The sequence below is a fragment of the Chiloscyllium plagiosum genome, unplaced genomic scaffold, assembly GCF_037043375.1.
Source record: "Chiloscyllium plagiosum isolate Xiang-an unplaced genomic scaffold, Cpla_swu_hap1 HiC_scaffold_20, whole genome shotgun sequence".
NCBI lineage: Eukaryota > Metazoa > Chordata > Chondrichthyes > Orectolobiformes > Hemiscylliidae > Chiloscyllium > Chiloscyllium plagiosum.
The window spans coordinates 18361824-18377113 of NW_028270158.1; the positions used below are offsets into that span (position 1 = coordinate 18361824).

Genomic DNA, 15290 nt, shown 5'->3' on the forward strand with positions numbered 1-15290 from the left:
ATTTACTCACATTTGGAAATAATATGGACTTCATAGGCAAAAGCAGCATGGCTTTGAGGAAGGGAGATCGTGTCTCACAAACTTGATTGAGGAATTGACAAAGATGACTAATGGGAGCATGGTGATGGACTTTGACAAGGTCATTCAGGGCAGGCTGATATAGAAAGTGAAGTTACATGGGATCCACAGAGAGCTGGTAAGATGCATACACAACTGGCTTGGTCATAGAAGATAGAGAGCATCGGTGGGTTTTTTTCTGACTGGAACTCTGTGACCAGTGGTATTCTGCAGGGATCAGTGCTGGGGTCCTGTTTGGAGGAGAACGTAGGTGGTCTAATTAGTAAGTTCATGGACAACACAAAGACTGGAGGACCTGCAGATAGTGAAGATTGCTGGATATTACAACAGGATAGAGATAGGCTGGAGACTTAGGTGGAGAAGTGGCAGATTCAAGTTTCAATGAGATCAGCTCTAATTCCTATAAACTCCAGGGAGTAAACTGCAAACCTACCCCTGTTTTCTTCATGAAGACGATCCATTTATCCTTCTTGGGCTGCTTCCAGTGCAAGTCTTTCCCTTTAATTTCTCCCAAATTTTATATAGCAGCAATCTCAATAATGCTCTGTATAGTTTGTAGCAAAACAGCCCTATCTTTATATTCATCCCCCTGGAAGTAAAAGGCCAGAATTTCCATTTACCTTTCTAACTATTTGCTTTAACTGCACCTGAACATTTTGTTAACATGTAAAAGGATAACCAGATCTCTCTGTAATGCAGCATTCTGAAGTCTCTATTTAAATATTATTCTGCCTCTCCATTCTTCTGGCAAGGGTGAACAACCTCATTTTCCCACATTATACCCCATCTGCCAAAGTACTGCCCATCAATTAACCTAACAGTGTCCCTCTGCAGACTCTCTGTATACCCCTCACAACCTGCTTGCCAGCTTTGTATCATCGGGAAATTAGGGTACAATACAGTCGATTAATTGCTAGTCTCCCCTATCATAGCATTAACACACACTTAGCTACTATTGTTTTTAAAATATACACATTGGCAGTGGGTGACAGAGAGCTCAGAGGGAACAATACGACAGGGAACAGAGTGGTAGGATGGGTGGGGATGAAGAAATCTAATGAGGAGATTCGAGGAGAGAACATGGACAGTTCAGATATGTCACAGGGGCACTGACTGGAAGAAGATGGAGAAATTCAGATGTTGGTGGAGGTGGGGGAGTGGAAACCCTATACAGGTGATGGGAATAGAGGTCAGTTTAGGGGACATTGTGTTGAGTTGGAAGGATTAGATTCAACGGATTTATTGTAGTACAGTGAAAAGCTTTGTTTGCGAGCAGTACAGGCAGATCATACAGACCATAGGGTGCTTAGAGTGAGGAATGCAGGTTAGACCTGCACAGCAAGTGCTTACAGCAAGACCTACATTATTTGAAGTTAGAGAGCCTGTTGGTGAGTGTGTTCAAGCTTCTGTCCTTGGAGTGGTGACCTCCTTATAGGAGGTCTATTAAAGGCATAGAAAAAGTAGATAGCCAACAGCTTTCCTCCCTGGTAGGGAGTCTAAAACAAGAGGGTATAGGTTTAAAAGGTGAGAAGGGAGAGATACAAAAGGGTCCAGAGGGGCAGCTGCTTCACACAGAGGGTGGTAAGTGTCTGGAATGAGCTGCCAGAAATGGCGGTGGAGGCAAGTACAATTTTGTCATTTAAGAAACATTTGGACAGGCACATGGAGGGGTACGTACCAAACACAAGCAAATGGAGCTAGTTTAACTGCGAAAACTGGGCAGCATGGACAAGTTGGGCAGAAGGGCCTGTTTCCATGCTGTAAACTTCTGACTCTATGACACTGGATTGTGGTTTAGGGATTACAGTGGAGGTTTGGTTCGTGGTTCAGGAGTTGCAATCATGCTCTTCTTGGCCCATAAGTAGTGCTAGAAAAACATTTGCTTGCACAACTTCGCAGTCATCACCTCCTTTAGATGCCATGTTTTGCAATGCCGTGGCTGGCTAGTTCCCATTATCTAATGGTACATGAACTTGGAATTTACATTTTTCAGCAAAGACACAGACAATGTGTGGAAGAACATTTTTACATCGCAAGGGGCAATAAATTGGAACATGCTACCAACAAACGAGACAATGTTTCAAAAGGACATTAACAGACATCAAGGGAAATACACATGCAGGGTTAGGAGTAAGCATATATCTATCGATCACCTTTTGGGACATCAAAGTGTCCCACGGATGAAAGGGAAGGGATCTAGTAATCAAACTATGCAAACATAGGAAAGAAACACTTGGTGCTTTGATGAATTTAATCTATTCATATTTTAACACAGACAATAACCTACTGGTTTCTAATGGGATAAAGATTCACCGTACAGGGTAAAGGACTTTTACACAGATACATTTCAAACTCCCACACTGTCATCCAGCATGATGTCTAGATCAACATGTTTATTTTAGAGTGGTGCTGCAAAAGCACAGCAGGCCATTCCTGAGGAAGGGCTCCTGCTTGTCGGATGCTGCCTGACCTGCTGTGCTTTTCTAGCACCACTCTAATCGTCACTCTAATCTCCAGCATCTGCAGTCCTCACTTCCGCCAATGTGTTTAGTTCCTGAAACGCTCAGCCACCTTACTCTATTACATACAGAAATCAATAATCTCTCAGCGACAGCAGTCAAAGTACATAAATTTCAGCTATTTAACTTCAATGATAGAGAATTCAACTGCAATCTGCTAGCAGCAGCAAATCAATATGATAAAAACCCTTGTGTAATTTCCTTCCTTCCTGGTTTTTGGTCAGCAAAATCTTATAGATGGGTAAAATATTCTTTAGAGTTACTGCGAAGCAAGAAATCTGGACTTGGAACCACAACAGTTATGATTATAAAAACAAAATATAAAATACACACATTCTTTAAACTTGCGTGTCTCTATGCAGGGGCAAAGAGACATGGGGATATTTATACACAAACTGTTGAAGACAGAATTGCATTAGAATGGGTATATGGGATCTGAACTTTATAATTAGAGACAGAACATAAAATGCAGATAAGTTATAGTTTGGTTTCTACTGGAGTACAGTGTCTTAAGTTCAGGTACCACAATACAGGAAGTATATCAAGGCATTGGAGAAGGCACAGAAAAGACTTGTGTGAATGGTTCCAAGGATGACGAATTTAGTTACGTAGGTGGGTTGGCATCCAAGATTTCTGTTACTCTTGTATTGGATGTGGACATTGCTGGGTAAAGCCAGCATTTGTTTCATTGCTAGTTGTGCTTACTTAAGCCGAATGTCCTTTGAAGAGGCTCAGAGAGCCGACTAAGATTCAGCAACATTGCTGTGGGTTTCAAGACACATGTCAACCAGACCAGGTAAGAACAGTAGATTTACTTCCATCTCCTAAAGGGCATTAGTGAACCAGATGGGAATTCACAACAATCAACAATACTTACATGATAACTAATGGACTAGCTTTCAACTCCAATAAATAATCAAAATCAAATTTCACTATGTGCCATGGTGGGATTTGAATGGAGGTCCTCAGGATTATTAGGCCTATGACATTACCAACACACAATTACCTCCCACACTTGGAGTGGAAGAGATGAAAAGAGAATTTACTGAAGTGGTTCAAAGTCATGCTGGGTCCAAACAAAGTGGATTGTGGGAAACAGTTCTCATTGGGTGAAAGTTCAAGTACCAGAAGATACTAATTTCAGATGTCTATCAAAAGAACCAATAGCAAAATTTTTTTTTAAAAAAGCAGGTGGTGGTAAGGAACTGAAATGAAATGTCTCTCGTGGTGACAGATTCAATTGCAGCGGTCGAATTATGTGAAGACAAAATATTTTCAGGGCTATGGGGAACAAACGGGGCAGTGAGACTAGCAAAGTTATTCTTGTCATGAAATCAAAAGACAAACCGCTTTCTTCTGCATATTAATAATCCATTTAGCACTTTCTACTTGACTGTACAGTAAAAGAACTGTCAAATTTCTGGTTCTGGTTGGTGAGAATGCAACAGTTGTTTAAATCCTGCTTTACTTGTTTTGAAATAACTTCCTAACCATTTTTTAAAAATCAAATTAGCAGCAATCTGTTATTTTTTTAAGGGAATCTGAAACTTCTCAATACTGCTAACTAATCAAGGGTGAGAAAAAGGGAATCTAAAAATGAAGACATACAGTTTAACATTAAAGTTAAAAATCATTTAAACAAAGTTGTTCTGCTGATCACCTCTTGTTGAAACACTTTTTAATAACTTTTTTGACAGTTACATCTTAAATTGAGTTATTGCCTTGTTATCATGTTCAAAGACGAACAAGGATCGGTGGAGCCATGGGCTGGAATCAGCACTTCAAAAACTTATTTTTTGAAAAAAGACTGACTCCTCTACATTATACATTTCACATTGTTCTCGAGATTCTTTGGTAACAGAGACTCACCAAAAGAATTGTTTGAAATGCAGAAGCCAAAAGTACAGAGAAGAATGTGGGCGGCACGGTGGCACAGTGGTTAGCACTGCTGCTTCACAGCGCCAGAGACCCGGGTTCAATTCCCGCCTCAGGCGATTGACTGTGTGGAGTTTGCACGTTGTCCCCGTGTCTGCGTGGGTTTCCTCCGGGTGCTCCGGTTTCCTCCCACCATTACAAAGATGTGCAGGGTCAGGTGAATTGGCCATACTAAATTGCCCGTAGTGTTAGGTAAGGGGTAAATGTAGGGGTATGGGTGGGTTTCGCTTCGGCGGGTCGGTGTGGACTTGTTGGGCCGAAGGGCCTGTTTCCACACTGTAATCTAATCTAATGGACAAAAGAAGCCCAGAGTGCAACACAAGCAATTCTAACATTGATATGGAGATGCCAGTGTTGGACTGGGGAGTACAATGTTAAAAATCACACCAGGTTATAGTCCCACAGATTTAATTGGAAGCACTAGCTTTCAGAGCACTGCTCCTTCATCAGGTGGTTGTGGAGTATAAGGTTGTAAGACACAGGATTTATAGCAAAAGCTTACAGTGTGATGTCACTGAAATTATACATTGAAAAGACCTGGATTGTTTAAGTCTCTCATCTCTTAGAATGAATATGTTGGTTTCAGTTCTTTCATATGTAAATTGAAGAAAGTTTTTAAAAGTTACATTCTCAAGTGAATTTTAACAATAGGAGCCATGTCGGCCCAAACAATGCAGTTAAGGTGTGAGCTGCCCTGTGCGAGACTGTGCAACAACAGTCAGACTGATTCTAACCTAAAAAACGGATTTACAGAATCTTACATGGATTCATGCAGCTTTTGAGGAAAATAAAATGTAATACTCCAAATTAAAATTCACCCCACAAACAAATGTGTGTGTGGGGGAGTATGAGGGACTGCGTGGGTGCATTGGTCTTCGTGTGCATATAGTGCAGGTGACCCACCTGTAGTGTGACATGAATCCAAGGTCCCAGTTGAGGCCATCCCCATGGGTACCAAACTTGGCTATCAGCTGCTGCTCAGCCACTTTGCGTTGTTGCCTGTGTCAAAGTCCATCTTGGAGGATGGTCACCCAAAGGTCCGAAGTTGAATGTCCTGGACCGCTGAAGTGTCCTCTGACTGGGAGGGAACACTGTCTGTTGATTGCTGTGCGTGAGTACCTGCCACGTACATGGTGGGAAGTGTCCTCACGCGTAATGATGGTATCCATGTCGACACTCTGACACATCTTGCAGCATCTACCATGACAAGATTATATGGTGTTGTCCTGAAAACCAGGCAGTTTGCTATGAATAATGATCTGTTTGAGGTTTGGTAGTTGTTTAAAGGTGAGAAGTGGAGCGAACATAGGAGTCGACTTGGAACCCACCAGAGGGCCGCTGCCTTGAGCTTGACATGTATGCTCAAACAATCAGGAAATATATAAATGCCAGATTCAGCCATACTCAAAAGGTAAAGCAGAACATCACCCAATCACAATGCAACGCCATCCATGCTCTCAAAACCAAATCACAAGATTGTCGTCAAACCAGCAGATAAAAGGAGGAACCATCATCATTCAGAATAAAACATATTATTGCAAGGAAGTGTACCAACAACTGAACAACCAGAAACACTACAGGCAACTACCGGCCAAACCGACCAAACACCATACTCTTGAACTAAAAACATTGAAGGACTGGATCCAAGTCCTGATCAGAGTTCCCTACGCGCCCTCATCCCACATACTTCTCGCATAGGTGACTTCTACTGCCTTCTGAAGATACACAAAGCCGACACACCAGGATGTCCCATCATATCAGGCAATGGAACCCTGAGAGAGAACGTCTCTGGCTATTTCAAAGGATCTTGAAACCCATCGTACAGGAGACCCCCAGCTTCTGTCACGACTCTACAGATTTCGTACAGAAGCTCAGCGCCCATGGACCAGTTCAACCAGGAACATTCCTGGTCACAATGGACGTTTCAGCACTCTGCACCAGCATCCCCCACAATGATGGCATTGCAGCAACAGCCTCAGTACTCAACAACAACAACTGCCAATCTCCGAGCACCGTCCTGCGACTCATCTGCTTTATCCTCGACCACAGCATTTTCACCTTTGACAACTAGTTCCTCATCCAGACACACGGATCAGCAATGGGGACCAAATCTGCACCCCAATATGCCAATATTTTCATGCACAGGTTCGAACAAGACTTCGCTACGCAGGACCTCCAATCAATACTATATACCAGGAACATTGACAACATTTTCTTCCTTTGGACCCATGGCGAGGAGTTTTTTTATTAAATTAAACAATAGTGACAGTGACATCAATGAGTTTCATCCCACCAAACTCTCTACTATCTGTCTCATTCTTGAACACATGCATTTCCGTCAAGGATGGGTACCTCACTCTACTGCAAATCCATGGATAACCTCATGATGCTACATTTCTCCAGCTACTACTGGAAATATATTAAAACAGCCATCCTCTATGGACAAGTGCTACGCATACACAGCATCTGTTCAGATGGGGAGGAACGTGACAGACACCTGGAAGTACTCAAGGATGCCCTCATAAGAATGGGTACGATGCTCAACTCATTGACAGCCAGTTCTGACATGCCACAGTGACAAACCCTAACAACCTCCTCAGGAGTCAGACATAAGCTGCTACCGAGAGGGTACCCTTCGTTGTCCAGTACTTTCCAGGAGCCGAAAAACTATGCCATGTTTTTCACAATTTGCAATGAGGATAAGCACCTCGCCAAGATCTTCCCCACGCCTCCACCTCTCACCTTTAAACCACCACCAAATCTCAAACAGATCATTGCAGCAAACTGCCCGGCTTTCAAGACAACACCATAGAACCTTGTCACGGTAGACGCTGCAAGACGGGTCAGTGTGGCTACACGGATACCACCATTACACATGGGGACACCTCCCACCATGTAAGTGGCAGGTACTCATGTGATTCAGCCAACGTTGTCATCTCATACGCTGCAGGCAAGGATGCCCTGAGGCATGGTACATTGGCGAGACCAAGCAGAGGCTACGGCAGCAGATGAATGGACACTGCACAACAATCAACAGACAGGAGTGTTCCCTCCCAGTCAGAGAACACTTCAGCAGTCCAAAACATTCAACCTCAAACCTTCAGGTGACCATCCTCCAAGTCAGACTTCAGGACAGGCAACAACGAAAAGTGGCCATGGGGATGGCCTCAACCAGGACCTTGGATTCATGTCATTATACAGGTGACCCCACTGCACTAAACAGACACAGACTCCGACAGATCCATTCATTCACACAGACCCTTTCTCATACTTCTACCCCTTTACACACACACACACACACACTCATAAGTTTTTGTGTGGTGGGAGGGAGTTAAGTTTGTGGGGTGAATTTGTATTTGCAGAATTATATTTTATTTTGCTCAAAAACTTCATGAAGCCATGTAAGATTCTGTAAATCCATTTTTTTAAAGATTAGAGTCAATCTGAACCTTGTGGCACTGAGTCTCACATGGGGCAGCTCACACCTTCAATGCATTATCTGGACTGACATAACACCAATTTTTAAAGTTAAAAATCACAACACCAGGTTATAGTCCAACAAGTTTAATTGGAAGCACACTAGCTTTCGGAGCGTGGCTGTTGGACTATAACCTGGTGTTGTGTGATTTTTTTTAAACTTTGTACACCCCAGTCCAACACCGGCATCTCCGAATCATGACCAATTTTTAAAGTTCACTTGAGAAGGTAGCTTTTTAAAAAGTTCTGCAATTTACATATAAAAGAACTGAAACCAACATGTTCATTCTAAAAGATGAGAGACTTAAACAATCCAGGTCTGTTTCAGATATCTAATTTCAGTTACATCACATTGTAAACTTTTGCTATAAATCCTGTGTCTTACGATCTTATACTCTACAACTACCTGAAGGTGCAGTGCTCTGAAAGCTAGCGCTTCAAAATAAACCTGTTGGTCTATAACCTGGTGTTGAGTGATTTTTAAGATTCTAACATTACGGTAGATCAGCGTGTTTTGTTTATTTTCTCCTAAAGCCACAAACCCAAGTTCAGCTGTTAATGTGATTTCAATCCGCTTGTGAAACAACAATCTTGTCTAACACTGACAGGGCTCAATCTTACAAAAAAAAAACTGAATTTTCTGTTTTCAGATAATGTACACTCATTACTTCCGACTTTCATTTATAATGCAGTGACTGCAACTTTTAGCACTTTTGTTTTTGAAAGGAAAAGCCCTGTTTGCCATCGATCCGGTTAAAAGTGGTGAAGCTCTGATTTGCTGCTCGTTAGCTCAGTGGTCCCAGACTCACTTAAAAAGTCATGAGATTATAGTTCAAAGACTCGAGCCTTGAATTGAGGTTAAAACTGCTTTGAGATGCAGTACTAAGGGAATGCTGCACTGTCTATCTTTGAATAGTTTGAAGACTGAGGAACTCTCCCTGTTGTCTGACTGTTTGTCCCTCAACATCCTTAGACAAGGCTATGCAGGCATTATCACATTGCTGTCTGTGGCAGTGTCCTTTCATCCATTACAGAAGCAACTACATTTCAAACGGCATTTAAATTGAGTTTAACTTGTCTGGGGACGTCCTGAAGCGTGGTCAATCTCATCCCTCCCTCCCCGGGACCTTGCTCGGTTACCTGGCCTGCCTGAGGAGGTTCTCCGCCGAGACCCCAAACATCACGGCCACCGCTTCAAACCCGACCACCTTCCAAGTTTTCCCCGGAACCCGCGGGGAACGGGAAAAGGCGCGTACCAGAATAATGAACCTTGTACGCCTCCCCTTGGCATCCGGCGGGAGAGCAAAGCACCGAAGATCGATTCCGGAGCACTCACCTCCCACAGCTTCCCCCAACCACAGCCAACGCTCGAGCACGTTCAGTGAAAGATTACAGTCGAACGAGCTATTCGCTTTTGATATTATCTATAGTTTCAAATTTTATGTATTTCAACCTGTTTCGATGCATCCGGTTCTGGAAATAATCGCAGCTCCACCTCTTCAATTGAGTTGTTTTGCAAATGTTAAATTGTTGACTGACAGAGAGTTACTGAAGTTTCTGGAGCATGAGCAGGTTGTGTCTATTGACACCAAAAACTCAGACAATTGGCGCTACCAGAATATTCTCAAAGCAGGAAATGTTCTGTAATTACCTTTAATTTGATTAATCCTCTTAATTTTATAGTCTGATCTGATCCTTAAATGGTGCCAAACTAACTTCTATACCTCAACCCACCAGATTCAGTTTTTGGGGGCAGTAAATGGTCACCCTTGTGCCTTGATGATATCCTCGTGCTTTGTGTTCACATTCTGCTACACGAGAGCAAGCTTTGCTTACCAACTCATCTAGCAATATAATTCTAGTGACGGTTTCGTTCAACCACAGCAAAACTATTCTGACTGTCTTTAACAGTTTTCCTTCATGCTTTTACAAACCTCCTCAAAATATAAATGCCTTTAGATCCCAGATCCCATATCTGAACACAATTTTCCCACCAGCATCAACTTTTGCACTCACAAACTCAAAACACAGGATCCACTCCTGAAACTCAAGTAGTAACCTTAATAAACTTTATCAAACGTAAAATGAAGTTACATATTCATTTTTAAAATATGGGTAGTTATCTTCATAGTTATGTACATTGTTTTAGAACATAAAGTATTTAAAACATTGGCTATCAGGGTAATTGAACTCAGCAATTAATTATGGAAGCTTTGACAATTAGTTAACAATTCAGATGTATTTAGCGATTCAACTACCTCACTATTGAGCTCAGTCACTACTCCAAAATTGTCAACATTAACATAAGTTTCCACAGTGATTTTATTATGTTGAAGTTATCATCCAAAGACTCAGACAATTGGCGCTACCAGAATATTCTCAAAGCAGGAAATGGCAGACAATTATAAAAGTTAGGCTTGTCAGTTTATATATTACCTATGATTTTTTCAAAGTTAAGAATTTTTCTAATTGCCTAACCTGAAAAGAATGACAAAAAGCACAATGAGAATGCTGTTTATTTAAAATACATACATTGATACAAAAGCAGTTAAAAAATATTAATGCATTATATTTAGTGTTGTTCCTCTATGTAAAGCAGTAAAATAAGAAATACAACTTCATATTGCCAGACAAAAGTTGATATTTAAAACTTAGACCAGAAGACAGCAGAGTCGGATGCAACAAACTCATTGTACAGCCCTGCAGTGAAAAGCTGTTTTATGTACTGTTTTCTTTAACGTGATATACAAGATACTAAGATATTTTGTAAACCTTTTCAATGCTACTATATGCTCTGCATGATGTTTCTTTGCTAAATTAATGAGATATTTGAGTAGCTGTGGTCACCTAAAGCAGTTGTGCAAAACTGCAATAAATGAAGTATAATAGTCCAAGATTTTCCATAGCACACATTTAATTTTGATTCACAGCAGCAATCCAACACATATAATCAGTTATACATTCAACTATTTAATTTAAAATCATTACACTGTGATAGCCAATGGATACAATAACTTTGTAATAAAACTTCAATACGCCTATACTAAGGTTGCAAGATATAAAATTGTTTTAACACTATTCCACACAAACTGTGCTGTAATGTTCTATGTAAATAGATTGACTCACATTTTGTGTTTATATAACATGAAGCCAATGTCCCCAAAAGAATGCCATCAATCTCAAATTTCTGCTAAATCTCAAACAGCAATGATAGAATAACATTCACCATAGACTGTTAAAAGAGACAAAGATGGTTGAGAAAAAGTTAGAGTAGGACATTGTTGGATGATAACTTCAACATAATAAAATCACAAATCAGAATAGTATGGTACATTAAAAAAAATTTGGGAGAAGATTTGTAGCTCGGGTGCTCGTTGTTGTGGTTCTGTTCGCCGAGCTGGGAATTTGTGTTGCAGCACTAAGAAACGATAAGAACATAATCATACTACCAGCAGACAAAGGCAGAATGACGTCATCCTCGACAAAGCAGAGTACATCCAAAAAGCGCAACAACTACTTGCAGATACCAACACCTACCAAAAGAGGGAGTGTGACCCCACCCCAAAGCTCACCAATAGGATAAACAACACACCGAGGAACCTTAAAAAAAAAAGACAGATAACCAGGTTTGACCTACAGAGAATGAAACCTGAAAGCAACAACACCCCCAGATTCTATGGACTCGCTAAAGTGCACAAACCAGACATCCCACTCAGACCCATAGTATCACTAACAGGGACACCATCACACAAACTGGCTAAAGAACTACAACAGAAACTGAAACACCTGATCGGCGGATCCAGACACTCTATACAATCAACACAGGAATTCTTGGACATCATCAGAAATGTACACATAGACAAGGAAGAAACTATGGTCTCATTCGATGTAACGGCACTGTTCACCTCTATCGACAAAACCCTAGCCAACCGGCTGTACATACAGAACAGACAACAAGACCTATCAACAAGACCTATCAACAAAGACTGCATACTCAAACTATTGAACCTGTGTCTCACAACACACTTGACATTCAACAACCAAATATATGAACAAATCAACACACCCATGGGCTCACCCATCTTTGGACTCATGGCAGAAGGTAATGCAAAGGTTAGAACAAACAGTCTTACCGCAAATTCAACCCAAACTCTGGGTCAGACATGTAGATGATACCTTTGTAATCATTAAAAACACAGAAATAGAGAACACACACCGGATCATCAACACCACACTCACAGGAATCCGATTCACTAGAGAGGAAGAAAAGGACAACTAATTCCCATTCCTAGACATGATGGTATAGAGAACACCAAACGGAGAATTCACCACAAAGGTATACAGGAAAGCCACACACACAGACCAAGGCCTGAACTATGAAAGCAACCACCCCAACACACACAAAAGAAGTTGCATCAAGACACTGTTCAAAAGGGCCACAACACACTGCAGTACACCAGAACTGCAAAAAGAGAAAGAAGAACATCTATACAATGTATTCACCAAAAATGGATACGCGCGCAATTTCATCAACAGATGCCCAAGGGAAAGACAACGGAATGAGGACATGCCACAACCCAAAGGACTAGCCACACTACCATACATTAAAAACATTTCTGAACTGACAGCCAGAATACTGCGACCACTAGGACTCATAACAGCACACAAACCAACAGCCACTCTCAGACAACAACTCACCAAGACGAAGGACCCGATACCTAGCATGAGAAAAACCAATGTAGTGTACAAAATCCCATGCAAGGACTGCACAAAACACTACATAGAACAAACAGGAAGACAGCTAACGATCCGCATCGTGAACACCAACTAACCACAAAACGACATGACCAGCTATCCTTAGTAGCCACACACTCAGATGACAAGCAACATGAGTTCGACTGGGACAACACTACTATTATAGGACAAGCCAAACAGAACAGCCAGGGAATTCCTAGAGGCATGGCAGTCATCCACAGATTCAATCAATAAGCACATCGACCTCGACTCAATATACCAGCCACTGCAGCGGACAGCTGGAACTGACAACCGGAAACGGCAGGTACAAATCACTATAAATGCCGGAGGAAACATCACAGAAGCGCTTCACAGGAGTCTCCCAAGCACCAAGGATGTCACCTAGACAGGGGACGAGACGTCTGCAACACAAATTCCCAGCTCGGCGAACAGAACCACAATTTTTAAAAAAAGCAGAAAAACATGATAAATTAAAGGGAGAGAATAAAGCAAATGAGTAAGGTTACAAGAGGATTGATAATCAGAACATGATAGGAAGGCACAGAGTACACAAACATAAGTGTGGACTGGTAGATAAGGTTAGAGACTGCACAAATAGAGAAATAAAAGTAAAGGCTCTGAAATCTGAATGGGCATCACATTCAATGCAAAACAGATTAACTGATAGTTCAAAATATTTATAATCTAGTAGTCATTACAGGAACATGGCTGCAAGATGACAAAGACTGAGACCCAAACATTCAAGGATACACAACATTTTGCAAGAACAGTCAATGAGAAGATGGAGTAGTAGTTCTGTTAATTAAAGATGACATTAGGAAATTATAACAGGGAAAGATGATTTTAGCTGTAAAGCTTAAGATGTAGTGTCAGTTTGGATAGATTAAAAAGAAATATAAGTAAAGTCACATAGAACATAACAGCGCAGTACAGGCCCTTTGGCCCTCGATGTTGCGCCGACCTGTCATACCAATCTGAAGCACATCTAACCTACACTATTCCATGTTCGTCCATATGCTTGTCCAATGATGACTTAAATGTACTTAAAGTTGATGAATCTACTACCATTGCAGGCAAAGCATTCCATATCCTTACTACTGTCCAAGTAAAGAAACTACCTGATATCTGTCCTATATCTATCACCTCTCAATTTAAAGCTATGTCCCCTCGTGCTCGCCGTCACCATACTTGGAAAAAGGTTCTCCCTGTCCACCCTATCTAACCCTCTGATTATCTTGTATGCCTCTATGAAGTCAACTCTCAACCTTCTTCTCCCCAACGAAAACAGCCTCAAGTCCCTCAGCCTTTCCTCGTAAGACCTTCCCTCCACACCAGACAACATTCTAGTAAATCTCCTCTGCACCTTTTCCAAAACTTCCTCATTCTTCTTATAATGTGGTGACCAGAAGTGTACACAATATTCCAAGTGCGGCCGCACCAGAGTTTTGTACAGCTGTAGCATAATCTCATTGTTCTGGAACTCGATCCCTCTATTAATAAAAGCTATTACACTGTATGCCTTCTTAACAACCCTGTCACCTGGACACAGAGATCTCTCTGATCATCTACACTACCAAGAATCTTACCATTAGCCCAGTACTTTGCATTCCAGTTACTCCGACCAAAGTGAATCACCTCACACTTGTCCGCATTAAACTCCATTTGCCACCTCTCAGCCCAGTTCTGCATCTTATCTATGTCTCTCTGTAACCTACAACATCCTTCGTCACTATCCACAACTCCACCGACCTTAGTGTTGTCTACAAATTTACTAACCCACCCTTCTACACCCTCATCCAGGTCATTTATAAAAATGACGAATAGCAGTGGACCCAACACCGACCCTTGCAGTACACCACTAGTAACTGGACTCCAGGATGAACATTTCCCATCAACCACCACCCTCTGTCTTCATTCAGCAAGCCAATTACTGATCCAAACTGCTATAACGCCCACAATCCTATTCCTCCGCATTTTGTACAAAAGTCTACTATGTGGAACCTTATCGAACGCCTTGCTGAAATCCATATACATCACATCAACCGGTTTACTCTGTTTGGTCACCTTCTCAAAGAACTCAATAAGGTTTGAGAGGCACGACCTACCATTCACAAAACCATGCTGACCATCCCTAATCAAATTATTCTTCTCTAGATGATGATCATAAATCCTATCTCTTATAACCTTTTCCAACACTTTACCAATAACTGAAGTAAGGCTCACTTATAGATTTAATTTATAGATCTCCCTTGACAGCAACCAAACTTTGGAAAGAGCCATCCAACAAGAAATAACGGGCACCTGTGTGAATTCATGGTTCATTTTAATCTATGTAGAGATTGGATGAATCAGATTGGCAAAATTAGTCTGAAAGAGGAGTTCATAGAGAGTTTACAGGCTTGTTTCTTAAGGCAGCAAGTTCTACAGCCAAACTGAGCAGGATATTTCAGATTGGGCAGGACACAATAAGATGGGAATAATTAATGATTACACAATAAACATGCCCCTTGGTAGCAGTGATCATAG

The 15290-nt window shown here is 41.4% G+C and overlaps 1 protein-coding gene across 1 annotated transcript in view; it reads right to left on the minus strand.

The window, feature by feature from the left end:
- ap5z1 (adaptor related protein complex 5 subunit zeta 1) overlaps positions 1-9275 on the minus strand; it is a 72061-nt gene extending 62786 nt beyond the window's left edge. The window contains exon 1 of the mRNA XM_043711908.2: positions 9150-9275. Within this exon, the coding sequence (XP_043567843.2) occupies positions 9150-9190 (41 nt within the window). The 5' untranslated portion in view covers positions 9191-9275. The remainder of the gene's footprint in view (positions 1-9149) is intronic.
- Positions 9276-15290: the final 6015 nt, after the last annotated feature.